The sequence below is a fragment of the Anolis carolinensis genome, chromosome 1, assembly GCF_035594765.1.
Source record: "Anolis carolinensis isolate JA03-04 chromosome 1, rAnoCar3.1.pri, whole genome shotgun sequence".
Lineage (NCBI taxonomy): Eukaryota > Metazoa > Chordata > Lepidosauria > Squamata > Dactyloidae > Anolis > Anolis carolinensis.
In genome coordinates this window covers 289,118,175-289,143,666 of record NC_085841.1, presented here as the reverse complement: position 1 = coordinate 289,143,666, position 25,492 = coordinate 289,118,175, and the positions used below count along the sequence as shown (strand labels likewise).

Here is a 25,492-nt window from a genome sequence, read left to right as displayed (position 1 = left end):
TCAATAATGACCACGGATAATTTGCATGAAAAAATTGTCTTGTGGAAACAAAGATTGGTAAAAAAGCTTCAGTAGAGACATTTTCCCCGCTTGGTAAGGTTTTGGCTTGCATAAATAGTCTAGTCCAGGGAAATCATGCTACTCCTCTATTCCGCCTTCATCAGACCACACCTGGAATACAATGTCCAAATCTGGGCACCATAATTGAAGGGAAATGTTTACAAGCTGGAATGTGTCCAGAGAAGGGTGACTAAAATGTTCAAGGGTCTAGAGAACAAGCCCTATGAGGAGTGGCTGAAAGAGCTGGGCATGTTTATCCTACAGAAGAAGAGAAGGCTGAGAGGAGACACAATAGCCATGTATAAATATGTGAGAAGTCATAGGGAGGAGGGAAGAAGCTTGTTTTCTGCTGCCCTGGAGACTAGGATGCCGAACAATGGCTTCAAACTACAAGAAAGGAGATTCTACCTGAACATTAGGAAGAACTTCCTCACTGTGAGAGCTGTTCAGCAGTGGAACTCTCTGCCACAGAGTGTGGGGGAGGCTCCTTCTTTGGAGGCTTTTAAGCAGAGGCTGTTGGGGTGCTTTGTATGCGATTTCCTGCTTCTTGGCAGGAGGTTGGACTAGATGGCCCATGAGGTCTCTTCCAACTCTATGATTCTAAGATTAGGCCAGACAATAGGAGAATAAGACATGATCTTTTGTTTCATTAAGATCAAGTAGACAGAACATATTGTAAAGAACAAAAATAACTTTCTGGCCTTGCATCGCACATGTTAGTGCAAATATTAAGACACAAATAGTGTTCAATTCAGCAAGTATTGCAGAATGTCATGCCACAGTCCACTTCAAAAAGGGTCATGACATGCAGCTGTTAATAAAATGCTGTAGTATATAAAAAGCCACATGTTAAATTCATAAAATATATAGTGGTTTATTTAGATGATTTTAAAGTGATTTCACTGTGGAATTTAGCTCAACTGGGACACACATCCAGAGAGTCTTCGTATTTGAAAGTCTTCTTTCTAGACAATGGCTTTGGCTTCAGGAGGAATGCCTCCCAGTATTTTATCAGCTGCTGTTGTGTTTGCACTAATGATTCCAAATACTTGATTATAACAGTTTTGACACTTCAGATAGATAAACTTGGTTTTGGAAGCCATGGCCCTAAATTGGCGAGACGTGAGGATGATAGAGTGGTTTGGAGGTCTCTCATTCAGAGAACACCAGAAATCCAAGGCCCCTTCCACACAGCTGAATAAAATCCCAGGTTTTCTGCTTTGTTCTGGAATATATGGCAGTTTAGATACAGATAATCCCGTTCAAAGCAGATATTGTGGAATTTTTTACCTTGATATTCTGGGATATAGGGCTGTGTGGAAGGACCCAAAGTCAACTTCACAACAGTTAACAGCAGGAGTCATTACAAGTTAATTGAGTATCCCTCAATTTTGTAATAATTGCAAATACATAATGAGATGTGTTGGAGATGTCTAAACACAAAATTCATTTATGCAGCTTGTACATAGTGAAGATAAATTTAAGTATTTTTAAATTATTTTTCTTTATGAAGAAAAGTTTATGTACATCTAAGCCATCTGCAGACAGTTGTGCAGCAGTGGGTTACTGTGAGTTTTCCGAGTTGTATGGCCATGTTCCAGAAGCATTCTCATCTGACGTTTCACCCACATCTGTGGCAGGCATCCTCAGAGGTTGTGAGGTATATTGGAAACTAGGCAAGGGAAGTTTATATATTTGTGGAAGGATGAGAGAAAGAACTCTTGTCTGTTGAAGGCAAGTGTGAATGTTGCAATTAATCACCCTGATTAGCATTGAAAAGCCTTGCAGCTTTAAGGCCTGGCTGCTTCTTGCCTGGGGGAATCCTTTGTTGAGAGGTGTTAGCTGGCCCGGATTGTTTCCTGTCTGGAATTCCCCTGTTTTTTGAGTATTGTTCTTTATTTACTGTCCTGATTTTAGAGTTTTTTAAAATACTGGTAGCCACATTTTGTTCGCTTTCATGGTTTCCTCCTTTCTGTTAAAATTGTCCACATGCTTGTGGATTTCAATGGCTTCTCTGTGTAGTCTGACATGATAGTTGTTGGAGTGGTCCAGCATTTCTGTGTTCTCAAATAATATTCTGTGTCCAGATTGGTTCATCAAGTGCTCTGCTATAGCTAACTTCTCTGGTTGAGCAGTTGTGCATTTTCCGGGCTGTATGGCCATGTTCCAGAAGCATTCTCTCCAGGCATTTCACCCACATCTATGGCAGGCATCCTCAGAGGTTGTGAGGTATATTGGAAAGCTAAGCAAGCAGAGGCTGGATATCCATCTGTCAGGTGTACTTTGAATGCAATGTCCTGCTTCTTGGCAGAGGGTTGAACTGGATATATATATCTGTGAAAGGTACAGGGTGGGAGAAAGAATTCTTGCCTGTTGGAAGCCAGTGTGAATGTTGTAATTAATCACCTTGATTAGCATTAGTGGCCTTGCTAGCTTCATGGCCTGGCTTCTTCCTGCCTGGGGGAATCCTTTGTTGGCAGGTGTTAGCTGGCCCTGATTGATTCATGTCTGGAATTCCTCTGTTTTCAGAGTGCTCTTTATTTACTGATCTGATGATTGTAGAGTTTTTTGTTTAATAATGGTAGCCAGATTTTGCTCATTTTCATGTTTTTCTTCCTTTCTGTTGATATTGTCCACATGCTTGTGGATTTCAATGGCTTCTCTGTGTAGTCTGACATGATAGTTGTTAGAGTGGTCCAGCATTGCTGTGTTCTCAAATAATATTCTGTGTCCAGATTGGTTCATCAAGTGCTCTGCTATAGCTGACTTCTCTGGTTGAGTTAGTCTGCAGTGCCTTTCATGTTCCTTGATTCGTGTTCGGGCGCTGCGTTTGGTGATCCCCATGTAGACTTGTCCACAGCTGCATGGTATACGGTAAACTTCTGCAGAGGTGAGAGGATCTCTCTTGTCCTTTGCTAAACGGAGCATTTGCTGGATTTTCTTAGTGGGTCTGTAGATAGTTTGTAGGTTGTGTTTCTTCATCAGCTTCCCTATGCTGTGGAGCAGTTTAAATTTATTGATAAGGGATACTTACAATATATATTCATATATAAGTTGACCTCATGTGTAGATCCAGGATAAATTTTAGGGCAAAGATTTCCAATTTTTATATAACCTATGGATGTGTTGAGAATAATTTTACAGAGAGGGGCATGGACCAGTGTTACAGTGTTTTCTTACCAAATACAGTGTTCCCTCACTACTTCGCAGTTCACTTTTTGCGGATTCGCTGTTTTGTGGTTTTTCAATAAATTCTAAAAGAATATTATAAATCATAAAAAATTATAATTTACAGCCTAAGGAAGGGAGGAAGGAGAAGCCAAAGGGAGAGAAAAGGAGCCCAAGCGGCAAAGGGAGGAGGAGGAGGCGATTTATCAACACACGATTGGTTGATAAAGACTTAAAATAATGTATAACTACTAAAATAATGTATAAGTATATAGCGTCCCTACTTTGTGGATTTTCACTTATTGCGGGTGATGCTGGACCCTAATCCCTGCGATAAGTGAGGGAACACTGTATTCAGAAAGGGTAGAAACAGTGTGATAGGGGTAGAGGGGATCAGTACTTCTTTTTAGTTCTCCCAGGATGCACTGAGCTCTTGTCTTTTGCCACTCAAAGAAGAGGATCATTCCCTGTTTTTAAATCAAAGTTAATGTAGAATACTTACATTGACCCGTGGATAAATCTACCCAAACATTTTGGGTTGTATTTATGCCTAAAATTTCTGTATACTGTAACATGTATAGATATTTGGTGGAGAAGAGACCCAGTTTTCTTATACCCTCCATTCAGGAATGTGACAGATTTTCTTTTTTCTTTTTAAATTAGCAGTCAATATTCAGCTAGGAATTTTTAGAAGATCATTGCTGAGGGCATGCTGTCTTGTTCCATCCCATCATTTGACACTTGTGTATACAGCTTCATTGTCTGTAGAAAAGAAGCCTTTACTCATAAAAGCTACATGTGCAAAAGCCTGAAACCCTGTGTGAGTGAAATACCACATTACTTGGCTGCTTTTGGATGGACAGCAGTACGTGTGAATAGATCTTGGTCCTCAGAACGGAGGGATCTCTGGGGTTGGTAGGGAGTGAGGCGGTCCCTCAGGTACATCGCCCCCAGACCATGTAAGGCCTTAAAGGTAAGTAACAGCATCCTATGAAGTAGTCAGTCTAAGCATGAGTGTCTGGCCTAAAGTCATCTACCTGGTTTGGGGGGAGGGGTAGGGTGTTTAAAACCTGTTTCTCCTAAATCCCAGACTGAACTGATTTCTGAACTGCAGTATGCATGGGTCAGAACTGGTGTAACCTCATTCATATACAATTGCAGCGTGAGTTTCTTCTGAACAGGGCAGACAAGATCTATCTAATCCAAAACTCTTTGCAAGATTAACAGTGTTTTTGGTTAATTCAGTCTCAGCCCTGCCCTGGAACTTTATAACCCCTCCTCCTTTACAAAAAGAGAGAATAGCAGTACTTAATTGTAGGAATATGTGACATTAAGAAAAAAGGCCCCTAGGTATTTTCACAATACCTTTGTCTTACTTCCTTTACCTACTGCCACTATTCTAAAGCATGTTTGCTCAGAATTAAACCACATAACATGCAACAAGGCTTATTCCTGGATTAAGTGCGTATAGGATTATGCCTTGGTGGATATAGTGAATTAAAGGTTTTATGTAACAGGTCAAAATTGTGCAGATATTAGTGTATTGTTAGAAAACAAGGCACTGGAAATTTTGTACTCTGCTAAAAAAAAAGCCACATAGACTCTGATGCTCAATCAAATCTTATAAAGAAGAACTTGTCAGTTTTTATGAAAAAGCCTCAGAGGTTTTAACAACTGTGTGGAACAAGAAAACATTAAAGATTGATATGAAAAAATTACTGAATGGGATTTGATTGAATTTAAAATATTATGAATTATACAGCAGGAGTGGACAAGAGAGACTTTTAGCTTTTTCCAAGTAATGGAATACAGAGTCACCTAAATAATTAAATTGGTATTAAGTTAGGTATATATGTGGAAAGTAAGCCTGTCAGCTACTCTTGGCAGAATGTTACGATGTTATAGATCTGGGGTTCCCAAACTAAGGCCCGGGGGCCAGATGCGGCCCTCCAGGGTCATTTACCTGGCCCCCACCCTCATGTATAATATAAAATGTTTACATCAGTTTTAATAATATAATATATTTTATGTACTTATGATATTGATAATAATATTATCATTTTATACAATATAATAATAACATATAATAATATTAATTATATGTTATATATTGCATATAATATTACAGTATAGTGGCATAACTCAATATAGTAATACAGTAGAGTCTCGCTTATCAAACGTAAACGGGCCAGCAGAACGTTGGATAAGCGAATATGTTGGATAATAAGGAGAGATTAAGGAAAAACCTATTAAACATCAAATTAGGTTATGATTTTACAAATTAATCACCAAAACATCATGTTATACAACAAATTTGACAGAAAAAGTAGTTCAATACACAGTAATGCTATGTAGTAATTACTGTATTTATGAATTTAGCACCAAAATATCACGATGTATTGAAAACATTGATTACAAAAATGCGTTGGATAATCCAGAACGTTGGATAAGCGAGTGTTGGATAAGTGAGACTCTACTGTATATAATGCTATTATTGTGCTATGCTAATAATATAATATATTGTATGTACATACAGCAGCTCTGAGTTACCTTTGGAGTGAGATATAAATGTAGTAAATGAATAAATAAATAATTTTAGACTGAGGCTCGCCCAGAGTCTGAAATGACTTGAAGACAGACAACAACAACAATCATACTTAACCTGATTATCTCATTGGCCAGAAGAAGGCCCACACTTCCTATTGAAAGTCTGATAGGTTTATGTTGGTTACAATTGTTTTCATTTTTAAATATTGTATTGTTCTTTCATTGTTATTGTTGTTGTTTTGTACTACAAATAAGACATGTGCAGTGTGCATAGGAATTTGTTCGGGTTTTTTTTTCCAAATGATAATTCGGCCCCTCAACAGTCTGAAGGATTGTGGACTGGCCCTCTGCTTTAAAAGTTTGAGGACCCCTGTTGTAGATTGTGAGAAATTTTAGCTTGGAAATTGTATCTTTCAGTTTTCAGCAAGATTATCTGTGTTTCAGCATAAAAGGGAGAGAAGGAGTAGCTCATGGATAGAAGAAGCTGATTGCAATAAGCTGTAGAGCAGTGGTTCCTAACCTTTGGTCCTCCAGCTGTTTTCGACTTCAACTCCCAGAAATCTTAGCCAGCTTACAAACTGTTAGAAATGTGGGAGCTGAAGTCCAAAACAGCTGGCGGACCAGAGGTTGGGAACCACTGCTGTAGAGGGGCATGGATTCCCTGCTTGTTTTATATTATGGCTCTTGTTGTTTCAAACCACAAATAAAAGAGTTTTTGTATCTCTTACTATCCTCTTACCATCCTCAGGAATATTCCAAAAGACATCAAAGAAGAACTTTCTTCCTAAGGGGAAAGCTTTCTTTCAACATTAAATGGTTATCTGATGTTTCCAAGGGGAAAATCTCAATGAGAAGCTCTTTCATTGAGAGTGTCTGCTGGTGTTTGCTACAAGAAATTCATTTGTAAGCTTAAGTTTCCCCAAAAGGACAGCCCGAGAAGGGTGAATTGCAGTGTGAGTCTTCTTGGATCCAATACAGAAAACAGTAGCAAGAAATTAAATTGTTTGTTCAGTTCCCTATAGGAGCAATTTCCAAATTTGCATCCCCAGAAATTGGTTGGACTTTTAGCCCCAGAAACTCCAGCCTACATGGCCAGCTATAAGGGATTTGGGAACTTGCAGACCCACACGACCTGGGAATCTGTAATCGATATGGCTGGTAGTATATATAGTTATTCTAAGTAATCATTTTGTATATTACATTGGTTCTTCAACGTCTTGCCTTTGCAGAGAATGTGATTCATGAGCTTGTTAGGTAAATAAAAATAGGTGGAAGAATTCTCAGTTGTAGAGCTCATGTGTTAGATTAATAGTACAATAATTGACCAATGGTGTTTCACAGAATCATAGAGTTGGAAGAGACCTCATGGGCCATGCAGTCCAACTCCCTGCCAAGAAGCAGGAATATCTCAATCAAAGGACTCCCGACACATGGCCATCCAGCCTCTGCTTAAAAGCTTCCAAAGAAGGAGCCTCCAACACACTACAGGGCAGAAAGTTCTACTGCTGAACAGCTCTCACAGTTAGGAAATTCTTCTTAATGTTCAGATGGAATCTCCATTCCTGTAGTTTGAAGCCGTCGTTCCATGTCCTAGTCTCCAGGGCAGGAGAAAACAAGCATGCTTTCTCCTCCCTATTACTTCTCCTCACATATTTATACATAGCCGTCATGTCTCCTTTCAGCCTTCTCTTCTGCAGGCTAAACATGCCCAGTTCTTTAAGCTGCTCATCATAGGGCTTGTTCTCCAGACTCTTTATCAATTTAGTCACCCTCCTCTGGACACATTCCAGCTTGACAATATCTCCCTTCAATTGTGGTGCCCAGAATTGGACATAGTATTCCAGGTGTGGTCTGACCAAGGCAGAATAGAGGGGTAGCATTACTAGATGCTATACTCTTATTTATGCAGGCCAAAATGCCATTGACTTTTTTGCCACCGCATCACATTGTTGGCTCACGTTTAACTTGTTGACCACGAGGGCTCCAAGATCTTTTTCACACGTACTGCTGTCGAGCCAGGCATCCCCCATTCTGTATCTTTGGATTTCATTTTTTCTGCCTAAGTGGAGTATCTTGCATTTGTCCCTGATCCCAGGTGAGGCTTTTGTTGTGCAATGATTGCTTCTTTGTGAAATCTTATCAGGAGATGGGTTGCAGTCCAGACATCAAATAATAATTTCTTTTACTTGTGAACCTCCTATGTTGGTCTATTGCTGTTTCTGTGTCACTCTTCACCTAATCTCTCAAAACTGTTAAGAATGAAAAGTTCGCAATGCCTTTTGATTGGTACTAGGAGTCAGTATATGCTCTTTGATAAGGAGTTCACTGGAGTAGGAATTATGTCATTCTCCATATGTTGTTTGGCTGAAAATCACAGCTTTCTTCACAGTTATCTCTGCTGTTTAGGGGCTGCTAGGAGTTGCAGTTCAACAATAGCTGGAAAACTATGTGATGTCAATCCTTCTGGATGTCAAATGAACTTGTTATTATTTTAATACTTTTGGAGAATATGTATCTAAATGCCTACTTCAGCATCTGGCCACCACCCATTTGATACTTCTTGTTTATGGCTCATCTCTTTTGCCTAATTAGTCATTTCTGTAGCAGCATTCTATCTTCCAAGTAAGTCACATTGAATTCATTGAGGCTTACTTCCTGTCAGGTAGGTACAGGATTACAATCCTGTAAAATCCTGTTTGTACATGCTGAAAACTTATTTGCATTTGATGTTACCTATTGTGAGCCTAAGGCAATACAATCCATGGATTTTCTTGACAAGAATTGTTCAGAAAAGGTTTTCCATTGTTTTCCAGGCTGAGAGTGTGTGACTTTTCCAATGTCAACCAGTGGGTTTCATGGCCTAGCACAGATTCAAACCCTGGTGTCCAGGGTTTGCTCAAATTACTACACCATACTGGTTTGTTTGTTTAGCTGAGCATTATAGGATCAGTTTGTACACAATGAATTGTTGCTGCTCTAGCAGTATCTGGTGAACTGAATGTCCTTCCTTTGTTCCCAATACTCACGGTAATCTCACAAATATAATTTGGAGATTGCTGCCTAAAGCAAACATTGACTTCAAAAAAGAGATTTTTCTCAGGGCCACAACAAAGAGAACAGGTTACATTTCCCTTCAATACCCACTAACTATTGGCTCCATCCACTGCTGATATTTTTGCATTTTATAAAAAGAGCAAATTTGGCCTGTAGAATTGATGCCACTCAGTAGGATTTGGGAACTATGCTATGATTATTCCTTATCTTCACCTTTGTTTGAATCTTTCAACTTGTATCCATGTTTCTCCATAACTTTGGCTAATGCAAAATTACTGCCATGTTTCCATTAAGGGCAGAGAAGCATATAATTGCTTCTAGGTGAGCATTATTGCTTTTTCTTCGTGTACTCTGTGAATTCACACTAATGGAGAACGCTGCGCCTGCGCAGGCTCCAACGGATATTCTTCCAAGCTAAAGTTTGAAATTTGGCGGTAACCCCGCCCCTCTTCCCGGAGGGTATAAAGGGCGCCCTCCGCGCCCGCTCTCCAGTTCCTTTTTTTCCGCCGCAAAGCTCACTTCGGACTCTTCGTTCTTATGTCAACCACGCGTTTTAAACGGTGCACCCAGTGTGCCGCTAAGATTCCAGATTCCGACGGCCACGCTAAGTGCCTTTTCTGCCTTGGCGAAAGCCACGTCGTCGGTACCTGCCGTTTTTGCCTGGCCTTTACAGCTCAGGCCAGAAGAAATAGAGCTGCGAGGCTCCGTGCAGCTCTTTACGAAAGAACTCTTGCTCCTGAGGCTTCCACTTCCACCTCAGCCTCGATGGCGTCCAGGCCTGCTCCGTCGGTATCATCTAAAACCTCGAAAACCTCGAGACCGCGACCGACCAAACCGCCCTGCACGGTGACCACCGCTACGGTATCCACCCGATCGAGCAAGATGGGCCCTTCATCAACTTCGAGTTCGGTGGCTTCGGCCGTTTCCACTCGATCCCGCCTGGCTGCGCCGCCATCTTCTTCCGCCATGAAGATTGCCTTCAAGAGGGCTCAGGAGGAATCCAGACGGGCTCAATCTGACTCGGCAGCTGTGTGCCCGATTCCCCCGACGCCGGGAAAATCGCTGAGGGTCGCGTCGAAACAACCCCCAGCAAAGAAAAGAATGATCCAGAGGTCGTCCTCCTCAGCGTCTTCGAAGAAGGACGTCCCCTCCTCTGGGCCTTCCTCTAGGAGATCCTCTCCTATCCAACCGGCACAACGCCTCCGCTCCTCTTCCTCTCCTCATGGTCAGTCCTCGGATGTGGACGCTCAAGCCTCCCCCGACCGGTCGGTCAGGACGGTTATTAAGGCTCCCCAGCCGGCACCATCTCGTCTTCCGGCTCGACAAGAACTTTTTCCCCCGGCTCAAACACCTGAGAGGGGTAGACAGATGACGCGCTTAGCCCGCGCCGCCCAGGCCTCCGCGTCCAAGAGCGTTCCGCCGCAGCCGGCTCTCCCTGCTCCTGGGGTTATGCCTCATCAGGACTCTGTGCTCGTTTCTCCTCCCCGGTCCCCTCAAGGGCCCGAGGAGGATGACCCCGATATCGAACGCCCCGAGTCGATACTCTCCGCCTCTGTGGTTTCTCTCGGTCTCGACCTCTCCCCGCCTCACGACGCCTACGAGGTCGACCCACCTTCCCCGACGGATAATATCCGGGCTTTCTCCGACCAGATGGTCAGAATGGCAGACGCTCTGGGGATGGAAATTAAACAAACTTCAAAGGCTGTTACCGACCCCGTTTTCAAGAGGGTTCAAGCCCAAGCCCCGCCGGCCACCTTGCTGCCTTTTCTTCCATACCTCCTGGACGTCATCCAGGCATCTTGGAAGACTCCATCTTCGATACCTCCAACCTCTAAGAAAATAGAGGCCTGGTACCGAACCGATGACGAAACCCTGGAATGGCTCAAGCATCACCCTGACCCAAACTCCATGGTGGTAAAGGCCTCCCAATCGTCGGGTCGACAATCCAACTCCCCGGCCGACAGAGAGGGCAAACGCTTCGATGCGGTAGGCCGCAAGCTATACTCCGGTGCTCTCCTCCTTTGCCGCATGGCAAACTACGGGGCCTGCATGGGCGCGTATCAACAGATTCTCTGGGAGAAAGCCCAACCCTTCTTCGCCAAGCTTTCTGACGAAGACCAGTCAGTCCTCTCGACCCTCCAGCAGGAGGCGGACTCTCTCGCACACCACCAAATTCAAATGGCTAAGCATACCGGTGATACCGCCGGAAAAATGATTGCCCACGCGGTCGCGATTAGACGGCATGCATGGCTTCGGTCCTCAGGACTCTCTTCTTCCTCTCGGCAAGTGATCGAAGACCTTCCTTTCGACACCCAAGGCCTTTTCAATTCTGGCACTGATGACAAACTTAAGTCCAATCACGACTTCAAGATTCTCGCAACAAAGTGCGGGACCGATCAACCTCAGGCTCAGCGGACCCGATGGTTCCCGCAACGGTACCGTCGCTACCCTCAGCCTTTTCGTCACCAGCCGTTTCGACGCTCGTCGAGCTCGAGTCACCACAGTCATCAGCAACAACCTCGCCGCCAGCACCAGGTCCCGAAAGGTCGGGGCAAAGGTCCTGCAGCTATGCCACAACCCCAACGTCGGGCCTGACGCCCAATCTCTCGGAGATCTTTCTATCTCCACTACTACTGCCACTACCATGCCGCTCCTAGACCCCGACCAGATCCTTCCTCTCTGCTCTTTCCTCGACCGCCTAGCTCCTTTCTACCGCGAATGGGAGTCTATCACATCAGATGCCTGGGTTCTTCGCATTGTCAGAGACGGCTATGCCTTGGAATTCGAAACTTTGCCACCCACGGGTCACATCCTCCACACCGACCCTTCACCGGAAATATGCGCCGAGGTCGACTCCCTTCTGGCGAAGGGCGCAATCCAGCCTTCTCCTTCCGAGCAGGACACTCGAGGTTTCTTCTCGAGATACTTTACGGTTCCCAAGCGGGGCGGAGGCCTTCGGCCTATCCTCGATCTACGGGCCCTAAACCTCTTCATTCTGCCTTCAAAATTTCGAATGGTTTCAGTGGCCTCCATCCTCCCGATGCTCCGACACGGAGACTACTTCGCCTCTATAGACTTACGCGACGCGTATTTCCACGTCTCGGTGCGAAGATCACACAGACGCTTCCTTTCCTTCAAGCTCCTGGGACAATCTTACCAGTTCACAGTTCTCCCTTTCGGCCTCGTCACGGCCCCAAGGGTCTTTACAAAGGTGGTCGCCGTGGTGGCAGCGCACCTCAGGAAACAGGGCATTATGGTCTTTCCTTATCTGGACGATTGGATGATTGTCGCGTCCGATCCCTCATCCCTTCAAAACCATGTCTCACAGACTCTTTCTCTCCTGCAACGGCTGGGCCTTCAGTTGAATGTCTCAAAGTCTCAACTCCTCCCAACCACAGAAATCCGTTTCATTGGAGCTCTCTTCAACTCCATCACGGAAACCGCCTCCCTACCGAAAGACAGGTTCCTAGCCCTTCAACAGCACCTTTCCCTCCTCCTTCGCAACCGCAGGATCCGAGCCCACGCGGTCCAAGTTCTCCTGGGTCACATGGCCTCCACGGTCATGGTTACTCCCTTTGCCAGACTACGTCTCAGACCTCTCCAGAGATGGTTCATAGACTCTTTCAAACCCCATCGGCACCCGAGCTCAATGTTTCTCACGGTACCGAACCAGGTTCGCCTCTCCCTTCGCTGGTGGCAGGACCCAGCGAATGTTTGTGTGGGACTTCCCTTCCATCCCTCCCTTCCGTCAGTCACCATCACAACCGACGCCTCCAATTTTGCCTGGGGAGCCCACATGTCGAACCTCACCGTCAGGGACCTGTGGTCCACCCAAGAAAGGTCTCACCACATAAACTTTCTAGAACTGTTATCAATCTTCAAAGCCCTCCGGGCGTTTGCCCGCTTTCTTCCCCACAAGACCGTTCTGATCCAAACGGACAACGTAGTAGCCATGTACTACATCAACAAACAAGGGGGTACGGGCTCGAGAAAACTCATGGCTCTCTCGATGGACATTTGGCTATGGTGCATAGCGAGACACATAACCCTGTCGGCAGTTCACCTTCTGGGGGCTCAAAATACTTTAGCAGACTCTCTAAGCAGAATAACGACCTCCCCCCACGAGTGGCGTCTCGATCCCGAGATCCTGAAATCCGTCTTCGACGATTGGGGCTGGCCAGCTCTGGACCTTTTTGCCTCCCCCTCGAACGCTCAACTTCCTCGATTCGGAGCGAGACTACCTCCAAACTCGACTCCGGGCTGTCTCGGAGACGCGTTTCTCCTCGACTGGACTCTCGAACCCGTCTATCTTTTTCCTCCCTTCCCTCTCATCTCGAGAGTGATAGAGAGACTCTATCTAACACCGACATCGGCCATCCTGATCGCCCCTGCATGGCCACGCCAGCCGTGGTATCCCACGCTGCTCCGGATGTGTGCGGATCCCCCCCGCACCCTCCCAATTCTCCCTCATCTACTATCTTCACAGAAGGGACAGGTTCTCCACCCCGACGTCCCGTCCCTCCACCTGACTGCCTGGAGGATACTTCCTTAAACTCCCTCCACCCAGACCTGCAGGCGATCCTTCGCGCTGCTCACAAACCGGCCACATCGAAAGCCTATGCTTACAAGCTGGCAAAATTCCAAACTTTCCTTCGGGAACGACGCATCGATCCCGCCTCTACTTCGATCCCGCTGGTTATGGACTTTCTACTTTCCCTTGCGGATCGTCAACTTTCTCTGGCCTCGATAAAATCCTATCTCGCTGCTCTCTCCTGGCATTTCCAACGTCAGGGACAACCCTCTCTCTTTTCTAACAACCTCATTAAGACCTTCCTTCGAGGTTACAACAATTTGCATCCTCCAGTCCAACCTCCGACTCCCGGATGGAGCCTCAAACTCGTCCTTTCTCAACTAGCTTCAGCTCCCTTCGAACCCATGGCCTCTGCAGACCTTCACCTTCTCTCTTGGAAGACTGCCTTCCTCATCGCTATCACCTCTGCCCGCAGGCCTTCGGAGCTAGCTGCTCTCCGGGTGGACGAACCCTACCTCCGTTTCCACCACGACAGGGCTGTCCTTCGCCCGGACATCACCTTCCTACCTAAGGTGGTCTCTGCTTTTCATCTGAACCAGGACATAATACTTCCTGCTTTCTTCCCCAATCCTTCTTCTTCTCTAGAACGGAAACTCCATCTCCTCGATGTCAGGAGAGCCCTCCTTTTCTACAAGGACAGGACTAAGGACATACGTAAGTCACCTAGACTTTTTGTGGCCTACGCTACCCACAAACTGGGCGAACCTCTTTCTTCCCAAAGACTCTCACACTGGATTGCTCAGACCATTGAGCTCGCTTATCAGCTAGCCAAACGCCAGCCCCCCTCTTCGATCCGCCCTAGATCTACAAGGGGCCTTTCCACCTCTACGGCCTTCCTGAGGGGCGTCCCTCTCGACTCCATCTGTCGAGCGGCTATCTGGTCCACTCCATCCACCTTTGTTTCACACTACCGGATGGACTCAAAGAACCTCAAGGACTCGGCTTTTGCCAGGTCCGTCCTCTCCTCCTGCCTTACCTAACGTTGTTGCCTTACTCAAACCCTTTTTTTTTCGGGTTTATCCTTCTTACAGGCTGACCGTTGTCATCCATCCTGTTTGTATTCAATGTGCTCAGGGTCTCTTTAACATAGTGCTTGTGTACTATACTTACCCACTGCACTGAAACTTAATTTTTGAATGCTTCTCCCTCTGTTTTCTGAGAAGGAGTTTATGCCTACCTCTGTATTTTCTTACAGACTATTGCCTACTTACTATGTTATGATTGTGTTATGGATCCTAACACAAGGATCGGTTTTATTGCACTATATGCTATTGCATCGCTTACTTGACCATTGCATTTGCCTGTTTTTTTGCACCTTGTGCTCAATAAATGTGTTTGGACACTAGACTGGTTATCGGGTTTGCTATCCCACCTACCTACACCTTAGCTTGCTAGTCTCCATTAGTGTGCATTCACAGAGTACACGAAGAAAAAGGACAGGTTGCTTACCTGTAACCGTGTTTCTTCGAGTGTACTCTGTGAATTCACACAATCCCGCCCTTCCTTCCCCACAGGCAAACCTCTCCCTTTCTCGCTGCCTTTGCGGCGTAGGAACTGGAGAGCGGGCGCGGAGGGCGCCCTTTATACCCTCCGGGAAGAGGGGCGGGGTTACCGCCAAATTTCAAACTTTAGCTTGGAAGAATATCCGTTGGAGCCTGCGCAGGCGCAGCGTTCTCCATTAGTGTGAATTCACAGAGTACACTCGAAGAAACACGGTTACAGGTAAGCAACCTGTCCATACTCTATTTTTGTTGTATCTGTTATTTTGCTGAAGTTTTGAATTATGTTTTGATATGAATATAAATCTTTCAAATTGTAGATTTTGCTGGTAAATGTGTAGTGTTTCTGGATATAGTGTTCATTCTAACACACATTAACTATTCATTAACAGTGTAAAAGTCATAGCCACGGTCCCCTTCGCCACCATGGGCACAGTTGGCCTGATACGTATGAGGACAAAGATCTACTCAAGGAGCAAGATGTGGTTCCTTTGGTGGAGGACTACAGTACTTTTGATATTGTCAAAGCAACCCAGTAAGTCTCTTGAATGATGTAGTTCTTTACTGCAAGGTAATAATCCCTTTATGTAGTAATTAAATATTGAATACTGAATTTCATGTAGAGCATTTTATACAGTAATATATACATTACTGCTGTATAGGAATGCAATCCTATTACTACTGTTTAGTCATACATTTAAATATGTAGGGCCAAGATCCTGCATCAGACATACAACCACATTTTGATATCTAATTTTTGACGCTTGAAACCCACCTTAAAGCTGCACTGAGGGAAGGAATTCTGTGGTACTGGCTATCACAGCCAACTTGATTGGGTTTTTTTCCTGTTTGTTTCCTCTTGCAGTCTTCCTTGCCACCAGAAAACATGCTCTGGAGCATCTCCTAGCTCCCCAGAGTAGGTTTTGTGTGTTCATGTGGAAAGGCTGCAAGGAAGAGGATAATTTTTCCTCTTTCCAGTTCCTCAAACAACATCAGTAGATCGCATTCAGAATCTGTGTATGCATGGGTAATAACATTTACTGCAGAATTGAATGAGCAAAACATGCTCCAAAGAAGTAAGATATATACAGTAAAAAATAGATAACCACGCATACAATTTAACAAATATAGAAACATCTCAACATCATTTAGACATTTTAGAGGTACACAAAACAATTTCACAAACATTTAACATTTGAAAAGTCTTTATAGTCTAAAAGTCAGACCTGCACCTATACTACTACTACTGATATTAATAGTATTTATAGTATTTATAATGATAAAGGCTCTCCATTTTAACACATTTTGTGTAGTGAAAAATGTGTTATCCGGTCTAGGCTTTTCACCATAACTACAACTGTGACAACTTCAGCTAGAAATTCAGTCTGTTCCAAATGATATTTGCTATCAGAAAATAATCTTTTCAAACTTGCTATACTCTTTTTAAAGCCGCTTTATGCTTTAAATAAGTATACAAAGCTTACAATTCCATAGTATAGCCACGATTAATATTGCATTTGTCAAAAATGTGGGGGCTATGAAGACTTACTGAAGGTAAGACAAGACAGTGAGTAAAATGGGCACTGGATATGTCTGCGACATTCAGTTGATGAAAAAAATCTAATTATAGATTGTGTATAAATTTTACATGATAGCTTAATCAAGAACTTGTACCTGTCTATATACGGATGAAGGAGCAGTCAGATCAGAATAAGATGGAACTATGTTTAAATATACATAAATATAGCTTACATTAAATAAATAGGATAGAGAGCAAACATTGAGATGTATAGTAATGCTGACATGAAAAGGGATTTCAGTTACAATTTTGGTATGTAACAACATATGTTATTCCATTCTTTTCTTGTTTTCTTTAATTTCACATGCTGATGATTTTTTCTGCAAAGTGGTGATTCCACAGGATTAAAATACTTAACTGTCCAATCATCAATTTGCAGTTCTCTCTTAGTATTCTTAGGCATTTTTCTATAATGAGCTTTTGAAAAGTTGGAAGTAGTTTTCATTGTCAGATTTAGACTTAAACATAATTTAGAAGAAATTCATGCCATCTTCTAGGTTTGTTTCCTTGGTGTTCAGATTTTTAAATTTTTCAATTTCAGATACGGCCTTTTGGAGCGATGTCAGGAGTTGGTAGAAGCAGGATATGATGTAAGACAGCCAGACAAAGAAAATGTAACTCTTCTTCATTGGGCAGCAATCAATAATCGGCTGGATCTTATAAAGTAAGCACTTGATAGTATGTGTATTTCTCATAACTTCTGCATGTAACAAAATGATGTATATTATTTGCTATTTCTTGTTGATAATCAATTTTGTCATTTTAATGTTAAGAATCTAATATGGGAAGGAAATTATGAAGCCAAAATATGGTTGATGGCTTGTAAGTCCCAGCAGCTGTAACCAGCATAGTGAGAAGTGCTGAAACCTTCAGTTTAGCAACATCTTGAGAGCCACAAGATTCCGAACCCAAGCTCATTGAGTACGTTGCTCAGTTTCAGAAATACTGATGCCTGCTCTTGCATATTTTCTGACAATGAAATTTCATGCTATTATTATTCAAATTTGTTACAGTGACTTTTTCAAAAAAAAATTAAGATCATATGTGGGTTTTGCAAATAGTATAGATAAATGTTAATTTTCAGTGGTAGGATATACATCTCTTCTGAAACTTACTAGAAATTATTTTACTGACTAGAGAATGGGCAGAATTTAGAGATCTTCATGATTGAGTGAAACACAGTGAAATATATTTTTTTCATGAAGGCAAGGCAAATGAGTTTAAATAGAAAATATATATCATAGGTGTATTTTTTATTTTCAGTATTAACTTTTTATGTCATTTGTAAGTTTACCTAAAGAGGTAGGTAGAAGTAACAGAAGTAATATCCAAGGTTACGCAGTTGCTGACACATAGGAATCTTTGGCTGTGAGATAAAATCCTGACATTCTGGCTCCTGCATCCAGTCCTCTGGGCTGTTGTCATTGGGTGTTCCCCCAGTTTTATATGGGGTTTGTTGTCCACGCTAAAAAATTGAAATACCTTTTTCTAAGATTTAATTGCAGACAGTGGGAACTTTTAAAAGTACATATATTTTTGGTCACAACAATTCGTTTTTATCCTTGTCAAACACTGGGGGGCAGGCCCACTCGAATTTATATTAAATTAAAACTATACCTAAGCCTGAATGAGTTTCTCTACCCTTGGTACAGGAGAATATGTAAATACTTCCTTGTATGAAAATCATGTCCATTTCCAGCCATATGTATAAAGGTAGGGAGTAGGTTTCTATCATCTTTTACTGCTGATAAAACCTGATCACTTTGAGCAGCCATGTTCTGCTGGCCTTCTTGCCTAAAGTGGAGAAGAAGTCGATATAATAAATACTAAAATGAAAAACCAAGTCTATCTGTCTGTGGAAATAACTAATGAAGAACATCTATTCTGTTTAGAGCAGCATCCTCTGTCATTACTTCATATTCCTTAATTTCTTTCCTTGCACAGCAAAAAGATGCCATAGATAAGGCCTGGTTCAAACTAAACCTCGGTAAGAATTAGAGACTATTGATAGTCCTTATTTCTCACCTGGTTTTGCTAGGAAGAGAAGTGAAATGAAAACAAGCAACAAGGAGACCCATTTCTCTTACAGCTCATGCCTTGGATCCAGAAGTGTATTTCTACTAAAGAAGAGTGAAACATTTTTTCAGTTCATAAAAGGACTGTGTCTGATTTTGTGGAAGAACATAAAATGAATGACCCAAAATTTTAAAAAACTTTTTCACTTCCCAAACCTCTTGAGAATGATAATTAACATGTCAAAGCTGCTTCCCAAGTTTGATGTGCTCCAAATGTTTTGGACTGCAGCTTCCATAATACATGAGTCTCGTTAGCTGCAGTTGGTTGCATAAATATATTTTCCATATGAATGAATTGTTAATTTGGAATAATTTTGTTTCTAAAAAAATATTACTAGTGGATCAAGGTGTGCTGGAAGAACCATTTTCGGGACCAGTGTTCACATAAAATGTTTTGGTCAGGTATTAGAGTAGTGAGCTTTTTGCATAGTGTTCATTCATCATCTATATATATAAAATGATAAAGTTGTTTGCGCAGTGACTATAACAACAAAACTAAACATCCCAGAAATACGAAATTTGGCAACACAATGCAAAAGGCTTGCCTCCAGGTTACAACAACACAACCACACCACAAAACCACAATCCAGACCCACAAAACTCACAACAACGCATCATGCGATAACAACACAACTAAACGCCCCAGAAATACAAAACTTGGCAACACAATGCAAAAGCCTTGCCTCCCAGTTGTAACAACACAACCACACCACAAAATCACACAGGACCCACAAAACTCACAACAACGCATCGTGACTATAACAACACAACTAAACACCTCAGAAATACGAAACTTGGCAACACAACGCAAAAGCCTTCCCTCCAGGTTGTAACAACACAACCACACCACAAAACCACAATCCGGACCCATAAAACTCACAACAACGCATCGTGACTATAACAACACAACTAAACGCCCCAGAAATACGAAACTTGGCACACAACTAAACGCCCCAGAAATATAAAACTTAACAACACAACGCAAAAGCCTTGCCTCCCGGTTGTAACAACACAACCACACCACAAAACCACAATCTGGACTCACAAAACTCACAACAATGCATCGTGACTATAACAACACAACTAAACGTCCCAGAAATACGAAACTGGGCACACAACTAAACGCCCCAGAAATATAAAACTTGACAACACAACGCAAAAACCTTGCCTCCCAATTGTACCAACACAACCACACCACAAAACCACAATCCAGACCCACAAAACTCACAACAACGCATTGTGACGATAACAAATACAAAATTTGACAACACAACTCATCCACCTCCCCAATCCCTACATTCACACTTGACCTCCAAAAAAACAATTACAATAATAACAATGACAACAACAACAACAATAAGAATCAACACAATCACAGGCAAGAAACAGCCAGGCACTGAGGCTGAGAGGCCAGTCAGTGCTACACTGGGCCTCCAAAAAACAAAACAGGAGCATCTAACTTATCCAACCTTCATGACCACTACAACAACAATAATAATAAACAGCTACACTGGCAAAACAAAACAAAAGACCACAATAAAAATATAAACCCCACTCAGCAGAATCAGACATTACAACTAACAACAAACCAAAGACAACAGGGATCTCAAGCAATTATCAATCAACACAAAAATTGAAGAAGGTAACAGACTTCAAATACTACTACTAATGTGAGTATAAAGAAGGTGGAGGTCACAGCATAAATACAACCTAATGTAGACTGACCAACACCACCAGACTAAGCCACAGCAACGCGTGGCCGGGCACAGCTAGTTTATTTATAAAATAACTTGCTTTTATTGTCTTCCAGATTCTTTATTTCTAAAGGTGCAGTGGTGGATCAACTAGGAGGGGATTTAAATTCAACTCCACTTCATTGGGCTATTAGGTATGGAGGTTTATTGTGATTTTGTGAAAATATTTTTGCTTAAAATCTGTGAATCTATATATATAAAAGAGTGATGGCATCACAGCAATTCACAAAACAACAAAAGTACAGGCCCCCCAACCTCAAAATTTGACAACACAACCCATCATCCACGCCTCAAGGTTGATACAACAAAAAGAAAAGAAAAATAAAGTCCTAATTAGAGGGAGAGCAATAATTTTTTTTATCCAATTGCTGCCAGTTTAGAGGGCTAATCTCTGCCCACTTGGTTGCCTAGCAACCAAGGGACAGCCAGGTTTCAGTTAGGGGACAGGCAGATTTAGGCCTCACTTAGACTTCTTCCACAGATTATCTAATTTGCACTGGATTATATGGCAGTGTAGACTCAAGGCCCTTCCACACAGCTATATAACCCATTTATAATCTTATATTATCTGCTTTGCACTGGATTATCTTGACTCCACACTGCCATATAATCCACTTCAGTGTGCATTTTATACAGCTGTGAAGAAGGGGCCTCATATGATCCAGTTCTGAGCAGATAATATAAGATTAGAAATATACAGTAGAGTCTCACTTATCCAATGTAAACAGGCCGGCAGGATAAGTGAATATGTTGGATAATAAGAAGGGATTCAGGAAAAGCCAATTAAACATCAAATTAGGTAATCGTTATACAAATTAAGCACCAAAACATCATATTATACAACAAATTTGACAGAAAAAGTAGTTCCATGCGCAGTAATGCTATGTAGTATTTACAGTAGAGTCTCGCTTATCCAACACTCGCTTATCCAATGTTCTGGATTATCCAACGCATTTTTGTAGTCAATGCTTTCAATATATCGTGATATTTTGGTGCTAAATTCATAAATACGGTAATTACTATATAGCATTACTGTGTACTGAACTACTTTTTCTGACAAATTTGTTGTCTAACATGATGTTTTGGTGCTTAATTTGTAAAATCATAACTTAATTTGATGTTTAATAGGGTTATCCTTAATTCCTCATTATCCAACATATTCGCTTATCCAACGTTCTGCCGGCCCGTTTATGTTGGATAAATGAGACTCTACTGTACTGTATTTACAAATTTACTACTAAAATATTACAATGAATTTAAAACACTGACTACAAAAACATTGATTATGAAAAGGCAGACTGCGTTGGATAATCCAGAACATTGTATAAGCGAATGTTGGATAAGTGAGATTCTTCTTTAATATGAAATAATTACTGGGATAGAATAATGCAGAACAATATAATCTCTAAAACCAGTACAGTAAATAAACAGGGGAATTCCAGACAGGAAACAATCAGGGCCAGCTAACACCTCCCAACAAAGTATTCCCATCATCAAAGTCTGGCAAATCCTGTTTTCTCAGGGCCACAGACAGTAGAAGCACATAAAATATCACAAACAACACCACTCTGAAAACAAGGGAATTCCAGACAGGAAACAATCAGGGCCAGCTAACACCTCCCAACAAAGTATTCCCATCATCAAAGTCTGGAAAATCCTCTGTTTTCTCAGGGCCACAGACAGTAGAAGCACATAAGATATCGCAAACAACACCACTCTGAAAACAAGGGAATTCCAGACAGGAAACAATCAGGGCCAGCTAACACCTCCCAACAAAAAATTCACTCAGGGAGGAAACAGCCAGGCTTTAAAGCTGCAAGGCCATTACATCCTAATCATTTTCCTAATTGCAGCATTCATACTTGCGTCCAACAGGAAAAAAAAATTCAGAAATATTGTATATTCACAACCTTTAGGAAATAATATCCCCTGATGGCGCAGCGTGTTATAGCGCTGAGCTGCTGAACTTCTGGACCGAAAGGCCACAGGTTTGAATTGGGGGAGCGGAGAGAGCCCCCACTGTTAGCCCCAGCTTCTGCCAACCCAGAAGTTCGAAAACATGCAAATGTGAGTGCATCAATAGGTACTGCTCCGGCGGGAAGGTAACGCCGCTCCATGTAGTCATCCCACATGACCTTGGAGGAGTCTACGGATAACGCCGGCTCTTCGGCTTAGAAATGGAGATGAGCACCAACCTCCAGAGTAAGACATGACTGGACTTAATGTCAGGGGAAAACGTTTACCCTTGACCTTAACTACCACCAATTCCTCAATACTTTATTTCCCATACCACCAGACTTCGCCACAGCAACGTGTGGCTGGGCACAGCTAGTTTCATATAAAGGTAAGTTATATGTTTATTGAAAATCTAATAAAATGAGAGTTCAGAACAAATCAAGAGATCTGTGGCCATAAATGAGGGGACTTCATGACATACTTGTATTTTCATACATTATGTGGGACTGGAGAAAAAAATGAATTTTTCAGCTGTCAGATGCAGAAGAATTAAGCGGACATTCACTCACAGAATTCAAGGACTGTAAGACTCTTCTTAGCACTTAAAAATAGTTCCCAAGTCAGCTTCTTTCCTCCATTTCTGTCTTGCCAATTGCGGTACCACTGTGTCTGGGGCCGTGGCTGGATTAACCTGTGGTCTGTCCAGTCATCGGCATCTGTCATGGCTCTTATGAGAAGTACATCGCGGCGGTCTCTGGCACGTGTAATTACGTAGTCCAAGAGGTGCCAATGCTTTGACCGGGGGTGCTTCCATGATGTCTTGAGCTTGTTTTTCTGGCAGAAGAGCGTGTTGGTGATGACAAGGTGCCATTTGAATTGCTGTTTCCGACCCCGTCTTTTCCTATGATCTCTGGCCACAGGTCGGAGTCCCGTCCGACTCTTGCATTAAAGTCCCCCAGGAGGATGATTTTGTCCTCCTTAGGTATCTCCAGTAGGATGGTGTCCAGCTGACAATAAAAATTTTCCTTGATGTCTTCATTAGCATCTAATGTTGGTGCATAGGCACATATGATAGTTGCCTGTTGGTTTTTGGCAAGGTTAATTCGGAGGGTTGAGAGTCGTTCATTGATGCCAATGGGTGCTTCAGTCAGGTGCTTCACCAGGTCATTTCTGATGGCAAAGCCAACTCTGTGTATTCTTCCCTCTTCTTCAGGCAGTCCCTTCCAGAAGAAGGTGTAGCCTCCTTTTTCTTCCTTCAGCTGACCCTCTCCTGCTCTCTGGGTTTCCTGAAACGCTACTAGGTTGATGTTAAAGTGTCCCAGCTCCCTTGCAATGATAGCAGTCCTTCGTTCGAGGCATTTGCTGTCAGTGTTATCCAACAGTGTCCATACGTTCCAAATTCCAAAATTCATTTTTCTTTTTTCGCCACAGAGTGGTGACCCTCTAGACGCGGCAGTCCAGTCAGGGATAAGAGAGGCAGACTATGTTTAGAGCACCTTTTCTAGCCCCTTCCCCGTGTGTGGTGAGCAGAGCAGATCCTAAAAAGGGCCGCTCAATCATGGATAGAGCTGCTGGACTACTCAACTGCTTCGGACCTTGAGGTAGAGCGACTGAGTCCATATCCATCGCCCATGTGCCAGTCTGTGACTAGGGGCTTCCAGATTTCACAGTCCTGTCCCCATCGCCACTCGCTGATCGCCATGGAACTTTTGTTGGTTTGTTTTTATTTTTCTTGGAAGACGCCTGTGCGTGATTTTTTTTTTTAATGTGTGGAGGTTGGTGCACGGCCGGTCAACACACAGTCTTCACAGAGTGAGGTCCCAGCAGTGGTGTGATTAACACAACGACAGTGGCTTCTCAATCTGTTGCAGCCTTCTTCTGCCTTCACAGCCATTGTAATATGTACCATGTTATCCTCCGCCTGCTCCACCGTTGAGGTCTTAGGATCTTCGGATTGTGCTTGGTCTGGATCCTCCCCTGTGGCCCCTCCTGGGAGTGCATGACTCCAGTGGTTGTGCCCGCAGGTTCATTGGAACACGCAAGCCCCCTCACCGCGACAAGGTCCATTGAGCCTTCCAAACATGGCAGAGAGACACCAACTTTGCTGCTAAGAAAAAGATCTATGCCAGTGCAAAATTTGAGAACTCAAGAACATCTGGTGGACAAAGAAGGCTGAAGAAATCCAACACTTTGCTGATACCCATGATGCTCAGGGATTTTTCAAAGCCACAAAGATCATTTACGGACCAAGAAACCATGGCATACAGCCTCTACGCTCATCGACCTCGCAAAGGCATTCGACACAGTAAATCGCAGCGCTCTCTGGATCATCCTCCAAAAAATCAGGTGCCCTGACAAATTTGTGAACATCCTGCGGCTCCTCCATGATGACATGATGGCAACAGTCTTGGACAGCAACGGCTCCCAAAGTGACCCATTTAAGGTGGAATCAGGTGTCAAGCAGGGATGTGTTATTGCCCCTACCTTATTTTCCATCTTCATCGCAATGATACTTTACCTTGTTGATGGGAAGCTTCCCATCGGAGTGGAAATCATCTATCGGACAGATGGCAAAGCTATTTAATCTCAGCAGACTGAAAGCCAAAACCAAGGTCACCACAACATCTATTATAGAACTCCAATATGCCGATGACAACGTAGTCTGTGCGTACTCAGAAGAAGACCTACAAGCCACTCTAAACACCTTCGCCGAAGCATATGAGAAGCTAGGCCTCTCACTGAACATTGAGAAAACCAAAGTGCTCTTCCAACAGGTACCAGCTAATCCCTCTGCAATGCCAGGAATACAGCTCAATGGTGTCACATTAGAAAACGTTGACAATTTCCACTACCTTGCCAGCCACCTCTCCACAAAAGTCAACATTGACACTGAAATACAACACCGCCTGAGCTCTGCGAGTGCAGCATTTTTCCGAATGAAGCAGAGAGTGTTTGATGATCGGGATATCCGTAGAGAGACCAAGGTACTTGTTTATAAAGCCATTGTCCTCCCAACCCTGCTCTACGTGTGTGAAACGTGGACGGTCTACAAACATCGCACTCAACTCCTAAAGCGTTTCCATCAGCATTGCCTCAGAAAAATCCTGCAAATCTCTTGGGAAGACAGGCAGACAAATGTCAGCATGCTTGAGGAAGCAAAGATCACCAGCATTGAAGTGATGCTCCTTCGCCATCAACTCGACTAGACT

The 25,492-nt window shown here is 43.0% G+C and overlaps 1 protein-coding gene across 1 annotated transcript in view; it reads left to right on the top strand.

The window, feature by feature from the left end:
* Positions 1-25,492, top strand: part of zdhhc13 (zinc finger DHHC-type palmitoyltransferase 13) — a 49,751-nt gene that overhangs the window by 543 nt on the left and 23,716 nt on the right. Inside the window, exons 2-4 of the mRNA XM_008106094.3 lie at positions 15,312-15,454; positions 17,040-17,162; positions 20,384-20,461. Coding sequence (XP_008104301.2) covers positions 15,312-15,454; positions 17,040-17,162; positions 20,384-20,461 — 344 coding nt within the window. The remainder of the gene's footprint in view (positions 1-15,311; positions 15,455-17,039; positions 17,163-20,383; positions 20,462-25,492) is intronic.